The following is a 16,704-nucleotide window of genomic DNA, read 5'->3' as shown; positions in this document are numbered from 1 at the left end:
TGGGGCAACCAATGTAAAACTTCTATTATCACTGCCATCATATAATAACATACAGAATCAGAGTGCAACTTTTGCCTAAATAATTTAGTTGTGTTCCACATGCAAATCACTCTCCTGAGTGCCCAAAAGGAAAACCAAATAGATTTGGTCTCCAAATAAAGGATTTCAAGTGCTATCCTTCAGCACAGTGAAAAATCAAAAGGAAAAAAAAAAAAAAGAAAACTGCTCGGTAAGTCAGATAAGAATTATCACTCCTCACATGTAACTATCAAAGTGAGAGGTAGAAAAATAATTCACCAGTAGGTTACAACCTGATTTTATTTTCCCAAATATTTTAGGTATTTTAGAGTTAAGGACAAGAGTTAGTGAAGGCTGAGGGTTTGGGGGTTTTGGTTTGCTTGTGGGGGGTTTTTTGCTTGGATTTTGTTTGGTTGTTGTTGTGGTTTTTTTTCTAATAATGCTTTTATCAAAGTGCTTGAGTGATAGCCAGAAGTTTGGTGCCAGTTTGTGTAACTCCCACAGCACATTATATAAAACTTGTGAAAGAACTCGTCCGTCTTTCCTAAAAGCTATCTGCTCTTGCACATTTGAGCAAGTGCAAATGTGAGTATTTGCACGTGATGCTACTGTCTTATGACCTGAGGAATACCATAGGAAGAAAGAGCAATGGTTTGCTGCTATATGGTTAATTAAAAGGCATAAAGTCATGGTAGGAACACTGGGATATGTGCAAGGGCTTGTCTCAACAATAGGGCCAGAAGCAGAACTGGGAATGCTCTAAAGACAAAACCATATGGCATTTGTAGCCATACAGTTTAACTTGCTGGTCAGCTATAAAAAAAAATTGAGGGAAACAAAACACAGACACATGTGACCCTAATTTAAATGAATAAATGAAAGCAATGACTGAAAACAGAGCCTACCACTGAACCACTGAATATAAGTGATTTCCAAATTACCTTTCTCCCCAGCGCTATTTTTTCCAGATTTATGGCCTTTGCATGTGCATGTGATTTGCAGAGGTGTGAAATTCCTTGTAATTTCTTTGTTCTCCATTACCATGATGAAGCTTATAGAAGGAAATTATGCCAGCTCAAATCACTGAGCAGACTGGAAATCAACTTTCTATAGAGGCATATCTCTTAACACTTCTATTCTCTGTTCTTGTTTGCTTATCTGTGTACAATGGGAGAAGAAGTAAAAATAAGGAACAAATCAGTTATTCCCTTTGAGACCACAAGTGATTAAATTTAAAAAAAAAAATGCTAAAAGTCCATGAATTTTGTTAGATATGTTTGATTTTAACATGTGATCAATGGACAGAGAATATATTCTCCTGAAAACTATAAACCCCTGTGAGAATCCGTAGTTTCTATGAATCCAGTAGCTTACTCTCAGTCCTGCATTTGGCTATGAGTGCTGCTGAGATTATTAAACTTCCTCTGGGGCAGCAACTCAAGCAACAACAGTAGCTTCTACGAAGTGTATGTGTTTCAGTGATCTAATTCATGCCCCATCCCACTCATCGCAAGGGGAGAGTTAGCAGCAACTGTCTGTGTGTAAAGAGATAGTCTACAGAACACATAGAGAAAGCAACATCTTATACAAATTATCTCAAACATGCTGCTGGACAATGTGCTGAATATACAGTTCTCACAGAGATGCTGACCAACAGTGATTTTTCCTGTACAGATCACCAGCTTGCAAGATCTTGTTTTATTGTATATTTAACACAACATTTCCACATGACAGTGGAGGGAAGGGTAAACAGTGGCATAACAGCATTGGGCTCAGTGTTTTGGAACACACAGAAGATGTGTCTTACACGTGCTCAACTAAGAAAACACCAGGGACTGTGTCTTTGAGAAGAAGAGAGAGGTGATTTTGCCTAACCCATTCCATTTTTCTGGAACACACAACCAATCCAACCAGAAAGATAATGCAAAATTTACCCTTCCATCCACTTGAAGACTTTTTTTTTTACCTTAGCCAGCTTACTTTCATGCTGCTCTGATACTTTTCTCCCTGTTAAATCATTCTGTAACGGTTCGTGGTTTGCTATGAACTCCTTCTGGAAACCTAGGAACTTGTCAAACTGTTCCATTTTAGCTACACTGGCCAAGTATGAAGGTATGAACTGGTATTCCTCCTTGACAAGCTCTACAGCACACTGTCAGCTGTTCAGTTTGTTTTTTCAGCATCACAGTCTCTGACACATCTAACTCATCTTGACTCACTTTGATGACTCTCATGGAGTCTGTCAGTTCCATCCTCTACTTTCTTTTTAAGTGCTTTCCACTTTAGCAATTCCAGTGGAATAGAAAAATCTGCTGAGGCACTAACACCAGTCACAGTTGACTGTGGATGTCTGCTGCTAGGGCAAGAAGATTCAGCCTTTGTTGGAAGTTGGAACAAAAGTTACCTGAAAATCTTTTCATCTTCCTTGCTCTCTCATTTTCAGCTGGGAATTGATTTCTTTCCATTATGAAACTAGTTTGTTCCCTGGCAGAGTACCATCATCCCTGTTTTATTTTCTCTGAAGGCTTATAAAGCTTGCTATGATTTAAGTGTCCAGAGGTGTAAAGTTTAACATTTGTTCTGTTGACTGTTTCCACGTTATCTGAGAGATGAGCCAGACTCCTCGCTTGACAGTTTCTTTCTATGGTGAAATAGGTTGTTGTAGCACACACTTTAAAAGAAAAAAGAAAGACAAAATACACTTTATAAGGGGAATAGTTTAGATTTAAAAAGTATTTCCACACAGAACAAAACTATTCCACTTTTAGAACAGAGTATTTTACAATACTCTAGCCTACAAAAATATGCTACCTTCTTCTACCTTCTCCTGTTGATAGCTGGCTGAACATGAGCCAGCAAGTGTACAGGCGGCTAGTAAGGCCAATAGCCTCCTGACCGGTACCAAGAATAGCATGGCCACCAGGACCAGGACAGTGATCTCCCTGTTCTTGGTACTGGTGAGGCTGTACCTCAAGTCCTGTGTTGAGTTTTGGGCCCCTCACTACATGAAAGATATTGAGGTGCTGGAGCATGTCCAGAGAAGGGCAACGTAGGTGGTGAAGGTCTGGAGCACAAGTCTTATGAGCAGTGGCTGAGGGGACTGGGGTTAGCCCAGAAAAGGAGGTTCAGGGGAGACCTTATTGCTTTCTACAACTACCTCAAAGGAGGTTGCAACAAGGGGGCTGGGCTCTTCTCCCAGGTAACAAGTGAAAGGACAAGAGAAAATGGCCCTTGTGCCAGGGTGGGGTTAGGTTGGATATTAGGAAAAATTTCTTCACTGAAAGGGTGGTCAGGTATTGGAATAGGCTGCCTGGAGAAGTGGTGAAATCACCATCCCTGAAAGCATTCAAGTGTGTGTATGCAGCACTTGGGGATATGGTTTTAGTCATGAACACGGTAGTGTTAGTTTAATGGTTTGACTTGATGATCTTAAAAGTCTTTTCAAACCTTAAGGGTTCTATGTTTCTTAAGCACAGCAGTATACAAATAATCAGACAGACCTGGAGGCACCTGTGGGTCCTGCAAAGCTCAGCCTCTGCTCACACTCCTTGACAACACAGTTTCTGACTTTTTCCCCCCTAAGTCTCCCCATGAATTCTTCTGCTTGTGAGTGTAGCCTCTTCTGCCCATTCATTTACACTGGGCCTAAGGTTGGTCCCTTTCTTCAGAATGTCAAATAATTCCTTTTTCCTCACTAATCACTGGAAAGGTTAGTAAGTGGCTGATATAGGTAACATCAGCAAGAGAAATGTTAAAAAATCTAAGAACCTGAATGAGTAGATTAGGCAGCACTCAAAGTAATGTCTGCTAATTTGGCTACTGATGAACAGCCATATAGAATATGTGAAAAACTGCCTGAAACAGTCTCAGACACGTTAGCTGTTACTTTTAAGGATGGCTGGAGACTGGTGAGCCACCAATGATGTGAACAGCATAAGTACAGAGTCTGTGTGTAAAAGAAGTAAGGAAGGGAGAAAGGTGAGCAGAAAATCTCACCAATTTCGCCTTCAACTTTCCAAAAAAAAAAAAAATCTGGGTGAATAACAGATGGTTTAAGAGCATTAGTGCAGGAGAGAAGCAGTAGCTGTTGCATATTTTTACTTTACTTGGGCTTTTGGCATTTCTTGTGTAGTAGTCCCATGAGAAAGAAAAACAAAAAGAAATTGTCTAGGTGGAGATAGGTTAGCATGGGTGCAAAATAAAAACAATAAAGAAATCTGTAAAACTACATTCGAAGAGTAGTTATAAAGATTCCCTGTCCAAATGGAAGAAGTACAAAGCAGTTTTATATGGACATTTATCCTGAATTTGTATCTAATTTTCCCAGCATTTTTGTTTACACTATGAATGATGGAATACACAGTATGCTTGTTAAATTTGAAGATGACATGAAATGGAGAGAGGATGCTGATATTCTTAGAGACAGGATTGGAACTGAAAATGTTCTTGATAAATTGGAAAATTCTGAGAACAGCTGGATGAATTTCAATATCTGCACAAACAAGCAGCTTCCCAGTAGCCTGCAGCAGCTGGCTCAGTAGAAACTTATTTAGAAAATATCTAGGGAATATGGTGAATGACATGGTCAGAACACATCAACAGTGCCAGTATGGTGAGCAAGACAAATGCCATTTTGGGATATACAGAACAGTGCTTCACATATAGTAAAATATGTGAAATACTCCTGTCCGTGCTCCCAACACAAAAGTGGTTTCAGCCAAATTTTATGCCTTGTTTCAGGCATTGATCTTCAGGAAACATTTAAGACAACTGGAGGATTCCAGAAGAGAGTGAGTTGAAACTATAAATGAGAAGAAAATGTATGTGGGTGTAAGAATTTAATTTAGCCTGAAGAATAGATTAAAAGAGGAAAATACAGCAGAAAACATGCTTGTAGCATGGCTGGAAAAATTTTAGGAGTTCAAATATAAAAAAAAAAAAAAAATCTTCAGTGTTACAGACTATGTCTTGCTTTTCCCAGTTTTCCCAGTTTCCAAATGAGCAGCCTGAGGTGGCCAAGAGCAGACTCTAACTGCTCTTGCTACCCAGGAAAACCAACTGAGAAACTGAAAGACAGTCAGAAGGTCAAATCCTGACCTATTATCCTAGACATTATGATAACCCACAGAATCCCCATGATATTAAATGGTATTTGAAGCATGTATTTTAATGGGTTGCAGTCAGAGCCTTCATATACATACCAAGGAGCAAAAAATTTAACTGGGGTTGACTCGCTGGAAGAAGGACCACTGAGGAGAAGTAGGAGAAAGCATGCAGATATGGGTAGGTTTTATATAGCACAGTACATTTTATAAACTCTTATCTAATATGGCAGAACTATATTATTCTTTCATCAATAATATGATACAAAGGAGAGGGGGAAACAAACCATTTAATTTTCCCTCCTTGACACTCCACTTTTACCTGTCTCCTTTTAAAATGTTACTTTTAATTCCAGAACTGTTTAATTGTTACTATGATTGACTTGTGCTGGAGAGATGGAAATGACAATGATAATAACACCGTGATTTTTTTTCACAGAAACATGCATATTGCGGCATCTTGAATAGAGGATAAGCTGCAGTCACTACTACTGAGAAAGATCTGCCTAGCTGATCATATTTGCTCCTCTTTTCTGTCTTTAAACTGACACAAAACCCTCTTGTGGAGATTACTGTTACTTATTCTAAAAGAATGGGATGGCCCTGAAAGAAAGTTTAGAGTTGGGTTGGGGTAAGTTCATACTCAGATGCTGTCCTCTCATTTTCTCTCTGGGTGGACCATGGTAGTCTGAAAACTCCTACACAAAAGCAGCCTTTAATTCAGGCCTCATTTAAGCTGAAGATTTAAGGTCTAAGTGGATAGGAGGTGAGATAAAGTACAAGGTAAGGCAAGAAGCAAAAGAAAGCAAATTGATTAAAACAGTTTCCTTAATCAGTTCAAGAGCAGGAATTCTCTATTTTGTCTCCTTAGTGACTCTGTCAATGAGCAGATAAGAAAGATGAACACCTCAGGGCCTGTGTTTCCTGCTGGGGCATACATCTGCATCCTGTCACTATCATTTCTGATGGTAAGTCGGAGGCCATTAAAAAAGTGAAAATTTTCAAAGGCACTGGGCAACATGCTGGGCAGCACAGGCTCTTCCTCTTCCAAGACTATCTCCAGTGCAAGTAAGAGTAGTCTGTTTCTACAAACACATCCCACCATGCCTCTATAGTCTATAATAAAACAAAACTGCTCTGAGGAGGAACTAGGTCTTTGAACATGCCTGCGTAGAACAAATACAAGCACAAGAGGTCAGGAAACTAAATGCTTAACAAAAAGTAGGGAGATAGAAAAAACATTTTGGGAGACCTTGACAGGCTGGAGGAATGGGTCAACAGAAACGTCGTGAAGGTCAAAAAGGAGGACTGTAACATCTACAGCTGGGGTGGTCTAACCCCACATAGCTATATATGCTAGGGATGAACTGAGCAGGTAACAGCTCTGCAGAACAGTACTCAAGAGATCCTTCTGGGCAAATTGCACAAGAGACAGCAGTGTGCCTTGCAATGGAGACAGTTAATCACATACTAGGCTACACAAGCAAGTTCACGGCCAGCAGACAAAGGAAAGTTCTTATTCCCCCTGCTTTGCACTAGTTGGGCCATGCCTGAAACATGATGTCCAGTTTTAGGCCCTGTAGAGCAAGCAAGATGATGACAAACTAGAGGGTCCAGCAAAGAAACAGTGAGACTGCTGAGAGGCTGAAGCACAGGCCACTCTGGGAGGAACTTTTTTGTACAGCCCAGAGATTAGACCACTAATGAGAGGCATGAAATAAACTGCAGTCTCCCACTGCAATGAGTGGTAAAGTCTCTCTCTCAGAAGTGCATGGTGAACAGGCAAGGGGCCATAGCCACATATTGCAACATGGGAAAAATAGGTTGGATGTAAGGAAAAAGTCTTCTCAGCAAGAATAGTTCGGCACTGAAGTCACATGCCCAAAAAGGTTGTGAAATTTCCATGCTTGGAAGTACTGGCAACTTTGCTGGATATGGTCCTGAGCATCCGATCAAAATTTCTTAGCCCAGCATGGAATAGGGCTGGACTAGGTAAGCTCCCTTCCAACTTAACTTTTTCTATTGTCCCAGGAAGGTCTTTGAGCTTGCAAATGAAACAGTGTAAAGTCAGGAAATACCTTCATGTGCTTCCCCAACTCCTCTATCTTGTACATTCAAGCTGCGCACTGCAGGTGGCAGAGAAGCAACAGGAAAGATGAGGAAGCACTGTTATCGTAGTCACTGTGCCTGAAGAATGTGAGGCAAGGTCTGTAGGAAGAGGTAATCTCTTTTATTAGACTGACTGATATAGTTAGAAGAACTTGGATGGGATTTCAGGCACACAAATTCTTCTTCATTCTGAAAATAGAACCAGCCCACTTCAGTGCTAAACGCAGGTTGAAAATTGTAACTCTGAATTTAGCTAGCTATATTTATCATTTAGATCATCTGAGAAAAAACCCCACATAATTGGCACTTGTGGAGTGAAAGATTTGTTAATTATATTTTCATCTCTCCTCTTGATATACCTCCTGAAGGAGGCAGAGGGATATTTTTGCCTACAGAACATGAGGGTGGAAGAGAGTTTTGAAGCGTGACAAAGCAGCTCAGTACAGCTGAGCATGGCTTCCCAAGAGTCAGGGAAACTTGGGATGCACATAGCAAAACACACACATACACACACACACACACACACACACATGCCAGGCTCAGCGTCAGGTTTTGGATAAGGCCACTGAGCAGGAGTAGCCCTGAAACATGTGTCATGTCAATCCCTACTCACTAGCATGGACCCTGCAGGCTATGCTTGGCTTTTCCTGCTGCATGGAAATTTCATGCATCGCCCCCAGGCCGGCACAAAGGCCTTTCCTGTTGCATGCCTTGCAGCTTCCCCTTCATATGCCAAATATCCTATCTGGCCCTTCAGCCACACCTGCCTGACAGGAGCCAGTGCCTCAGTGCTGAGGTGCTCACCTCATTCTCCCATTGCCACCAGGGCCTGGTAGAGACTCAGGGCCACACGCACCACAGGCTGTGTCCATCACCACAGACACCAGCTGGATGCCCCAGTGTCCCCACGGCCCCGACCTGACTCTGGAGCAAGCCCCTGGGCCTGAGCCTCACTTTCCCTCAGTCATGCTTAAGCCTGGGACTTGATTTGGGACTGGCCTTGTGAGGCACTAGCCTGCCACCCCACTACCCACTTCCAGGGACCCCAAATTTACCACAAGTACCCTTTGCTCCTGTACAAGCGTTAACCTCAAGTCATGAACCATTCCCTCTGCAGCCCATTCCTGGGTCACAGCAGTGGCCCACCCCTCATGGCCCCAGCAGCATCGTCATGGAGGATGGGTGTTGAGACGTGCAATGTAATCAGCCAGTCTTTTGGGATAGCCTCTTCACCTTCCCGGTTATTTGTGCTCACTACTACTGCTTCTTTCACCAGTACCATTTCCCTTCCAAGGCTTGCACCAACCTTCCTGTCAACATAGCAGTGTATGTTGGCCACCTCTATGCAGGTTGAGGCTTCGTGTTATCCTAAAGAGATTGTGTGACTCCGGTACTATAAACACCAAGATTCGAAAGACCAAGACCTTACATCTAGTCCTCTGATAATGCTTGGGTTTTTCCTCCACACTGGCTAACCTCCAAATGCATAGTGCTGAGGAGATTTCTTTCACTGACAGAGCACCAAGACTCTTCTATCAAAACTATTTTAACCTTTAAGGAGAGAAGGTTTCTTTGTTTTGCTGACAGCAGTCAGTGACTGAAGATTTTTAGTCTTGGACTGAGCTGAGGCATTGGGTAGATGCAGCATGGTGTAGAGCAAAAGGTCTAATCCAGGAAAACTGAATTCCCATATCCTCACACAGTCACACCAGTATCTAGTGAGAGACCAAGAAGCAGAATTAAGTCTAGGCAAGGACCTCTCCAGGAGAATTTCAGGTGACATGAGCTCACTGTTTACAAGAAGGATCTGTCACATGGAAAACATGCTATATGCAAGTCTATACACTTAAAACCAAAGAGGGGACAAAACCACATAGTAAATGGACTGTGGAAAAGGTGAAAGAAAACAACTGATAGAAAGTCTTAAGAGCAGATATCTAGCAAAGCCACAGAGAAACTGAGCCTCCATTGAGTGTCAGACCAGACTTCTGAACCTGTATCAAGCTGTTGAATCCAAATGTAGACAAGCTAATGACATAGTGAGAGTGCAAGAGAAATTTGTCTGATTCCTGACAAACTAGGTGACTTTACCACACACTGAGCACAGCACTGGTCATCATATTTGCCTGACTGAAAAGGCTGTCCTTTAACTGGCCTACATCCTGCAAATTGGCACACGGCAGCACAAGCTATTCCTTCCAAAGGATCTCTGGTTTATGCTCAGGTGTCATAAAGCAGTTGGACCAGTTACAGTTCAGAATAAACATGAAACCTACTATCTGCACCCAGCAGTGATCATTTCCAGCCAGCATTTTTGCGTACGGTGACCACAAATGTAGCTAAATCAATACAGCTTTGTTAATAGTGAAACATGTAGGTACCAAACTGCAAAGCTTCTCTTACCCCTGAGATATTGTTCCTGCTTCTCAAACTATGTTTGTGTAAGGGGAAAAGAAGGGGCAGCATTCCTTCCATTACAGTTGGTGCTAGAGTGGGATTTTTGTTTGCAATGAATAACAGAAAAGGCTGCCAAAAAATCAGATCTATTGCTACAAGTTTTATGCATATTATCTTTCCCCTCAAATGCCCTGAAATGCAAATGTCTTACAGTAGTTATGCATTTTGTCATGGTAACAGTCATGAGTTCCATTTACTTTAGTTTCATGGTGTTATTACGTAAAAGGGCACAATCAAGCAGAGGGCAGGGGGTGCATTTGAAGGGTTGGATGTATTTGCTCTGTAAGCCTTGGTGAGGAGCCTGAACCAGACTAACACAGCTGAAGTGACCTTGCACTCAGATCTATGGAGCAGTTCAGAGGCTGCATAGGCCCATTGCACTAAGCAGAGGCAGACAATGGTTATGGAAGAGGCAGAATGAAGGTAGACTCTTGCTCAGGTATCCCCAGCACAGAAGCAGGCTGGATGCTGTTCTGAGTCAGATGTGTAATCTGCATTGCGTAGTGGGCCCGCACAGGTACTTGTGCCAAATGCAAGCTCCAAACTGGTGAGAGGGGGCAATCAGCATTTGCATTATTAGAGCAGGTCAACCATCACTAATTACACTGCTACCTTTGGAGTCTAAATGGGCATTGTACTTCAGGAATTGACAATGATTTAGGCATTTACACCTGTCCCAACCTCACTTTTAAGACTGGTCTTTATGAAATGATTCAGCAGGACCTTTCTGTGAAAACCATCCATGAACACAGCCAGAATCCAGACCAAATTTTTTCACACGTACCAGGACAGATCTGAAGGCTCTAGACTGCAGAGGGGAAACACCACGAAGATGAGTGAAGGAGGTTCACCATAGAACTGGGATAATTCAAACCTGTTTGTTGTGCTGGGCAGGCTTTATACAAATGAAAAAATGTACCCCTTAAATACAGCTCATCCATCAGAAATTGTTTACAGGATCTGAGAACAGCACTGCAGTCCAGCTATTCAACAGTCACAGCATCCAGTCTCATCACTACCACAGGGAAGGCTTGTGAGAATACCAGCAGGCTCCAGGATTAGATTTAAGAGAGTTTCTAAAATTAGATCCTTGAACAAAACCAGGATTCCTTAACAAGTCAAAATCTAAGATAGTTTTTAAATGTAGCTCTTTGTCTCCATCCCAGTTTCCTAATCACACTTTTGTTCCAGAAACATAACCTGCATATCATCCAAAGCAGTTGCTGCACTCAGTCTTGAAACACAGACTTGTCTGTTAGAAAGCACTGACCCCACTGCAGACACGGGTAAAATATCTCTACACAAAGCATCTTAAACAGAAAAAAACAAGATGCACGGATTTGTTCTGAGATACTGCTGGCAAGTTGCACTGTTTAGTTTGTGTATTAGGAATGCCAAAAATAAAAGTTTACTGGCATTCATACAGTATGCAGGGCTTCAATAGTTCTTATTATTTTACCATAATTCTAAAGTCAAAGTTTAAACTATAAAGCAGAGCCTGATATCTTAGGTGGCTTTTCAGCAATGTCAGACCAGACTTCCCACTCCCTGACACATTTATTCTCCTCCCATAAACCTTTTGAATATATTGGTTGATTTAATCCAAACTTCAGATAACAGTCTCAAAAATAACAAAGTTCCACGTTTGATAAAAGAGGTGGCTCTTTAGGGAGAGGACTGGGGTCCACCCCAGAACTTTTCATTCTGTTGACCAGTTTCTACAGAATATGTGAGTCTGTTTCTCACAGCCAAAGCATGGCAGGAGATGGATTGTAACAGCAGAGAATTTCAAAATCACACATAAAGATAGCAGAAAACCTAACTGAATTTTTTTAAATCTAAGTACAATAATGCAAACCAACAGGAATCTGGGCTTCATCAGCCCTGTGTCAGAGGAATACCTGCTTGGGAACACAGTGCACGCTCAGGCACTTTAGGCAGGATTTCACATGAGCTCTGCTCCTGTGGATTCCACTAGATAATAGTGTTGGGAGCAGAGATGATGACCATGGTCTCCTGTCTCAAAGTCTTTTCTGCACAGAGGTAGAGTTGGTTTGGTTGTGTCTACTCCTTGGTGTTTTGGTGATTGGCAGAGATTACCTTAGCAGGGGTACTTATCTCTTACTTGTCAAACAGCGAGGACTCACAGACCACCCTCCAATCCTATTAGTGCAGTGTCAGTGGGTGAAAAGTCTGTTTCTGCGTGTTCTCATCCTATTGCTACCGCAAGTGTTGAGATTATGTTATTTCCAACAATCATCATAGCTACTTGGAGTCTACATAACCTGGAGAAGAAATATCTAGGCCGTTTATTATGTTAAATTTAACTATCCTCAGAGCAAAAAAAGTGGGTTTTTTCCAAATATTCTTTAATGGAGTTTTCACAAGCACTTCCCTCTCACCATTTCTTGGCATGTAGAAAATATAGCCTGCGACATTTTTCTCCTAGTATTTGAAACTGACAGTGACTGCAATGTGGGTATAGTGCTGGAAAACCACACAAGTTGTGGGAAAACCACGCATTTTAAAAATATTTGCTTTTATGACCATCCACAGGAAAAAGCATGTGAAAGATTTGTACCCTGTGGAGAATGACACAGTTCATATTTGGATTCTAATGGTTTCTAATCTTATTACAGAATGTGACATGTTCTATTTTTTTTTCCCCAAGGTGAAAGTAACACTAGTGAAAAGGCTGTTCCCAACCATTTTATCTCCAGGATAACTTGATGAAACAAGCTCTCAAGAAAGGAAGAGAATTCAGCCTGTTCCAGCCAGAGAGTTCCTCTCTTTCTGCTGAGGTTACCAGTATTCCCCTCAATTCAGGACAAAAATGGCAGCAATATCACTTATGGATGGAGAGAAAATGCGCTACAGCCATCAGCTTACCCCGGAAAGTATATAGAAAAGACATTTCCAGGCTGTGTCAACTGCATTAGCCTTGACTGCAGCAGCATAAACATTAAATTACAGCATTCTCAGTTATGGGACTCTCTCGCTTAAAATGTAGAGTTGCTACTAAAACACAGTAAAAGAGTTAGTGGCAAGTCATTGACACAAAGCCTTTCCACATCTCCAAAAGGAATAATGTCCTGCTCCAGTTTTCTCACGTTATGGATTATATCAACTGACATGACTGAAAAAGATGACACAGGTCGTCTCTTGGTACATGTTCCGCTTGAAAGAATGCAAAAAAAATCTGTCCTGTTTACCATGTGAATGTCTGCTACAGCATTTCCCATAGCATCAATATTCCTGGGGAAGAGAAATATCCGTGTCCAGAAGTGTTTTGTCAGATAAAGGCTAGATACCAAACAGAAATGGAAGCTCAAGAAAATTCTGCAAGCTCTGTTTTACTGCCACTGTATGTTAGCAGCAAAAAGAGTAAGATACACAAGTGGGTTCATCTATGACACAGGCTATGCAGGGTCAACTAAATTCAGGAAATTGGTAAAAGGTCTCGTAAATGAAAAACCATCTTGATCTCCCTCTGTAGTCCCTTTGTGTCACTTCCTAAACAGATTCATAATACAGCTTTAGCTTCAAAAGAAAAGCACCAGGATCCCCAAATACATTAATTTAATCTATGCCAACTCCACATAAAGACACCACCTGAAGCACTTCAGAAATCTCTTCAGCATGATAAGCATTACAGAGCACTTCTATGAAGCACAGAGTGATTCTGCATGAGGATCTTATGCAATTCAGGGCAAAACTTACTATTTAAGAAAGGCTGGGGAGCTGAGACTTCAGATCAGCTTCCTTACTTTAAGTTAGCCAGTGGGTGAGAGAAGCTTTCCCTATAAGCATAGCCCATCTTTCATTTTAGTTTTGCCCTCACCTTACCCTCACATGGCACAGTATTTACTTCATTCCAAGCTTTTCAAGTATGCAATACTGCATGAAAATTATTACTCTCAGGGCAGAAAGAAACTCAGGTCTCCTTTGCAAATTCCAGCCCACTAACTCTGTCTTTGGTACACACCCTGTTCTTTGTCCTTTATATGAACCTTGAAAACATAGCCCTGAAGAATAGCTTTACACTTTTAATTCTTAGTCACTGGGAATTAATTCAGACCACAGAAATTGAGAGTGTAGAAGAGGGTGTAGAGATGGCAGTCTGTTCTACTCATACAATTCCCAAAGGTGAAAGGAAAAAACAGAAATTGCTCTACCAGAAAAGAAAATTTGCAGCACAAAAAGAGCAGAAAATTAGGAACTTGCCAATCTTATCAGCAAATTCTATTTAATGATTTCAAGGAATTGACTTAGAAGCTTTCATATAGCAACTAGATCTCTCATAGGATGTTAGCTCTCCAATATGAAGTTTTCTTTTAAGCTTTCAGTACAGTACCTCTTGCTTTTCTGAGACCGATGGTCTTGGGGTCTTGGGATTCACATGCCTTGTGGTGAAGGACAGAAAAAGTCTTCAACTGATGCTTCACCAGCTAGAAAGGCAACCATTTCTAAACACTAGGTCAGCTCCCTCTGATATGTTAGCATTGCAAAGGTTTAGACAAACTCAAAGAAAACTGCTGTCCTTGTACATTCAGGAAGAAAAACTCTATTAGCAGACAACCTGTGTTAGCTCCAAGTCCCAGGTCATGTGTAAGTTCTTTAGGTTCTCTTGATGAACCAGACACTTAGTTCACCAATACTTCTGGTATATCCTCAGTAAAGGATAGCTAGCTCTGATGGCAATGCTCTGCTGTAGGTAGGAGAAGGGATTTCGGAGAACAATTTCCTGTATTATCCAGGAAAGACAACGTCCAAAGGTTTTATGCTAAGGTTTTATGTATTATTTTACACATGGCCCAACAAAAAGCAACATAAGAAACTAGTGTTTATTCCTTGGAAACTTTAGTTTTACCACGCTTGTGATTCTAGAGTACCTAGAACCTTTACTAGTTCCGTGACTGAAAACTTTGAAACTCTGAAAGGAAGGTAGTATATTGCACGTGCAGCTCTGTATGAGGCTATAGCATGTTTTAACATATTTCGTAACTAATCATGAAAACCACTGAGAACTGCAGATAGACCCAGTTCCCTAGTCAGATACCAAGTCCAAAATGGGAAGTTGTCTGACAACTGGAGCTGAATGAGATAGTTTACAGGACATGGAGAATTACCCATACCACTTCCAGCAGCCCTGGAACAGGGCCCTGCAAAATGGCTGCAGAACAAGAACTACAGAGATGTGGCACCCAAACCCATTTGACATTATCACTTACACAGAAGTCAGTAAAGATTTAATTTAAAATTTGCCACAGTGTTTAATTATAGGAATTTGATTTTTTTTTTTTAAGATTATATGTCACTGCAACAGCTCAAAAGTTGTTAAAGATGCAATTCCATATGCCAGCTTGAAAGCTTGCACTGTAATTTCCTTGTCTTCCCCTCACATCGGGAGAAAATAGAAAGTGAGGTGCTCAGCAGCAGCACACCTGAGAGCATCACAGCCCTGTGATAACTGTCCTCACCTGACAGGGAAATGAACATCACTATATATATTATGACCACCTGATCGCCTCTACGTATATTTTGAATTCTAGACTGCATGTAACTAGGAATGTTTCCAAACATGCACAATACCAAAGAAAAAAAAAGTGTTTAGAGGCTTAAATAACTTAAAGAAGCCCCCAAACCATAGTGTGTTGAGCAACTTACACAAGATCATGAAAATCTGTCACAGAACAACGTTATTCCTCCAAGTCCATCAGTAGCATCTTAACAAATGTCCATTGTCTTTCCAAATGTACTGTAAATATTCTTCTCTTCAAGCTTCAGTACATTTTCATGTAAAAAAGAAAGGCACGCATTGCTAGCCTTTTTCCCATGCTAGTCACAAGAGAAAATACATTTTTTTATCCAGGTTGGGATTTTTTTTGTCACAGGATGTAAAATACACCTGATATTGAATATTTTTTCTTTCTGCAAGTCAGCAGCAGAAAACAACTTGGACTTCACTAGCTGGAAACTAACTTTAGTTATCATACCATTTCTCTTCTTTGTAATCAACTTGTCCATCAGCACTAACTTGAAACCACCCATATTCATCACTCTACCACATTCACCACTCCTAACATTGATAATAAAATTTTCAAAGGCTTCTGACAGATACTGATTTTCATAAGTGCTTCTTGGCTTTTTGGTATCTTTTTTCTTTTTTTTTTTATGAGACCTATTTTTTCATTTCCATATGCTTATTAAATAGTGTGTATTAACAACTGATGTTGCGTCTATAAGCAGCAGAAATACTGCTAAAGGAACGGAAGTAGCTCTACAAAAATCATTTTCTCACCTGTATTCACAGGGTTTACAATGCTGTAAAAAAGAAAAACAACTAATTCCAGCTGAACGTTTACTGATGATGGTGAAAATCATTTAGCCCTTCTAGCAATGTTACAACGCCCCCCAAAAAAAAACATGAAAGTAAAACTTTACCTGGTATAATTAATTCTTTTCACAGTTCTTGAATCTCAGATTTCTCCTTTCTTTCAGACTTTTAAACAACAGGCCTTGTGTACACACGAACTACCTTCTGAAGCATCTCTCTGTAATTCATTCTTGACCCAGAGACAAAGACCTTCATCTTCATAAGCAACTTCCACGGTACAGGTAGCTCTTCCATAGCACTACTGAAACACACTGAAAAAAACTTTTCTCCCTAATCTGAAGAGAGACTACAGATTGAGGAAGGGGCATGTCTCCTTAGCAATTGTCTTCAGCAAAGTAAGGACAACAAAATAATCTCCACCACTTGTTGGGCAGGTGAAAGTCATTGATATTTCTGTCACAGAGCGCTTGGATACTTTCAAATAAGACAAATTCAGAGTTCCTCAAAACCAACAGCAATACTTGTTTCCTCCCCAAATGCCAATGAGTTAAGGTGCTATTGCATTTATATTTTCCACTATCTGCAATGGAATATATCTGGGGTTGATTTTTGGGGTTGATTTTTGAAGGTTTCTGATGATGTTTTTCAATAACAGTGGGCTGCAATTGTTCAGAAAAGCAC

At 40.8% G+C, this 16,704-nt stretch overlaps 1 protein-coding gene across 1 annotated transcript; it reads right to left on the bottom strand.

Moving 5' to 3' along the window:
• Positions 1 to 1,923: 1,923 nt before the first annotated feature.
• CUNH6orf118 (chromosome unknown C6orf118 homolog) lies at positions 1,924 to 8,511 on the bottom strand. Its single transcript, XM_017813667.1, is given in 6 exon segments — positions 1,924 to 2,183; positions 2,185 to 2,249; positions 2,251 to 2,408; positions 2,411 to 2,689; positions 2,840 to 3,019; positions 8,376 to 8,511. Coding segments are annotated over 6 exon segments (1,053 nt in total). The 3' UTR covers positions 1,924 to 1,948.
• Between the last annotated feature and the right edge of the window lie 8,193 nt (positions 8,512 to 16,704).

This window comes from Lepidothrix coronata, unplaced genomic scaffold (assembly GCF_001604755.1).
Source record: "Lepidothrix coronata isolate B3197 unplaced genomic scaffold, Lepidothrix_coronata-1.0 Scaffold42, whole genome shotgun sequence".
NCBI lineage: Eukaryota > Metazoa > Chordata > Aves > Passeriformes > Pipridae > Lepidothrix > Lepidothrix coronata.
Note: the sequence above shows the minus strand (reverse complement) of the source record. Positions and strands in the feature narration are given on the sequence as shown.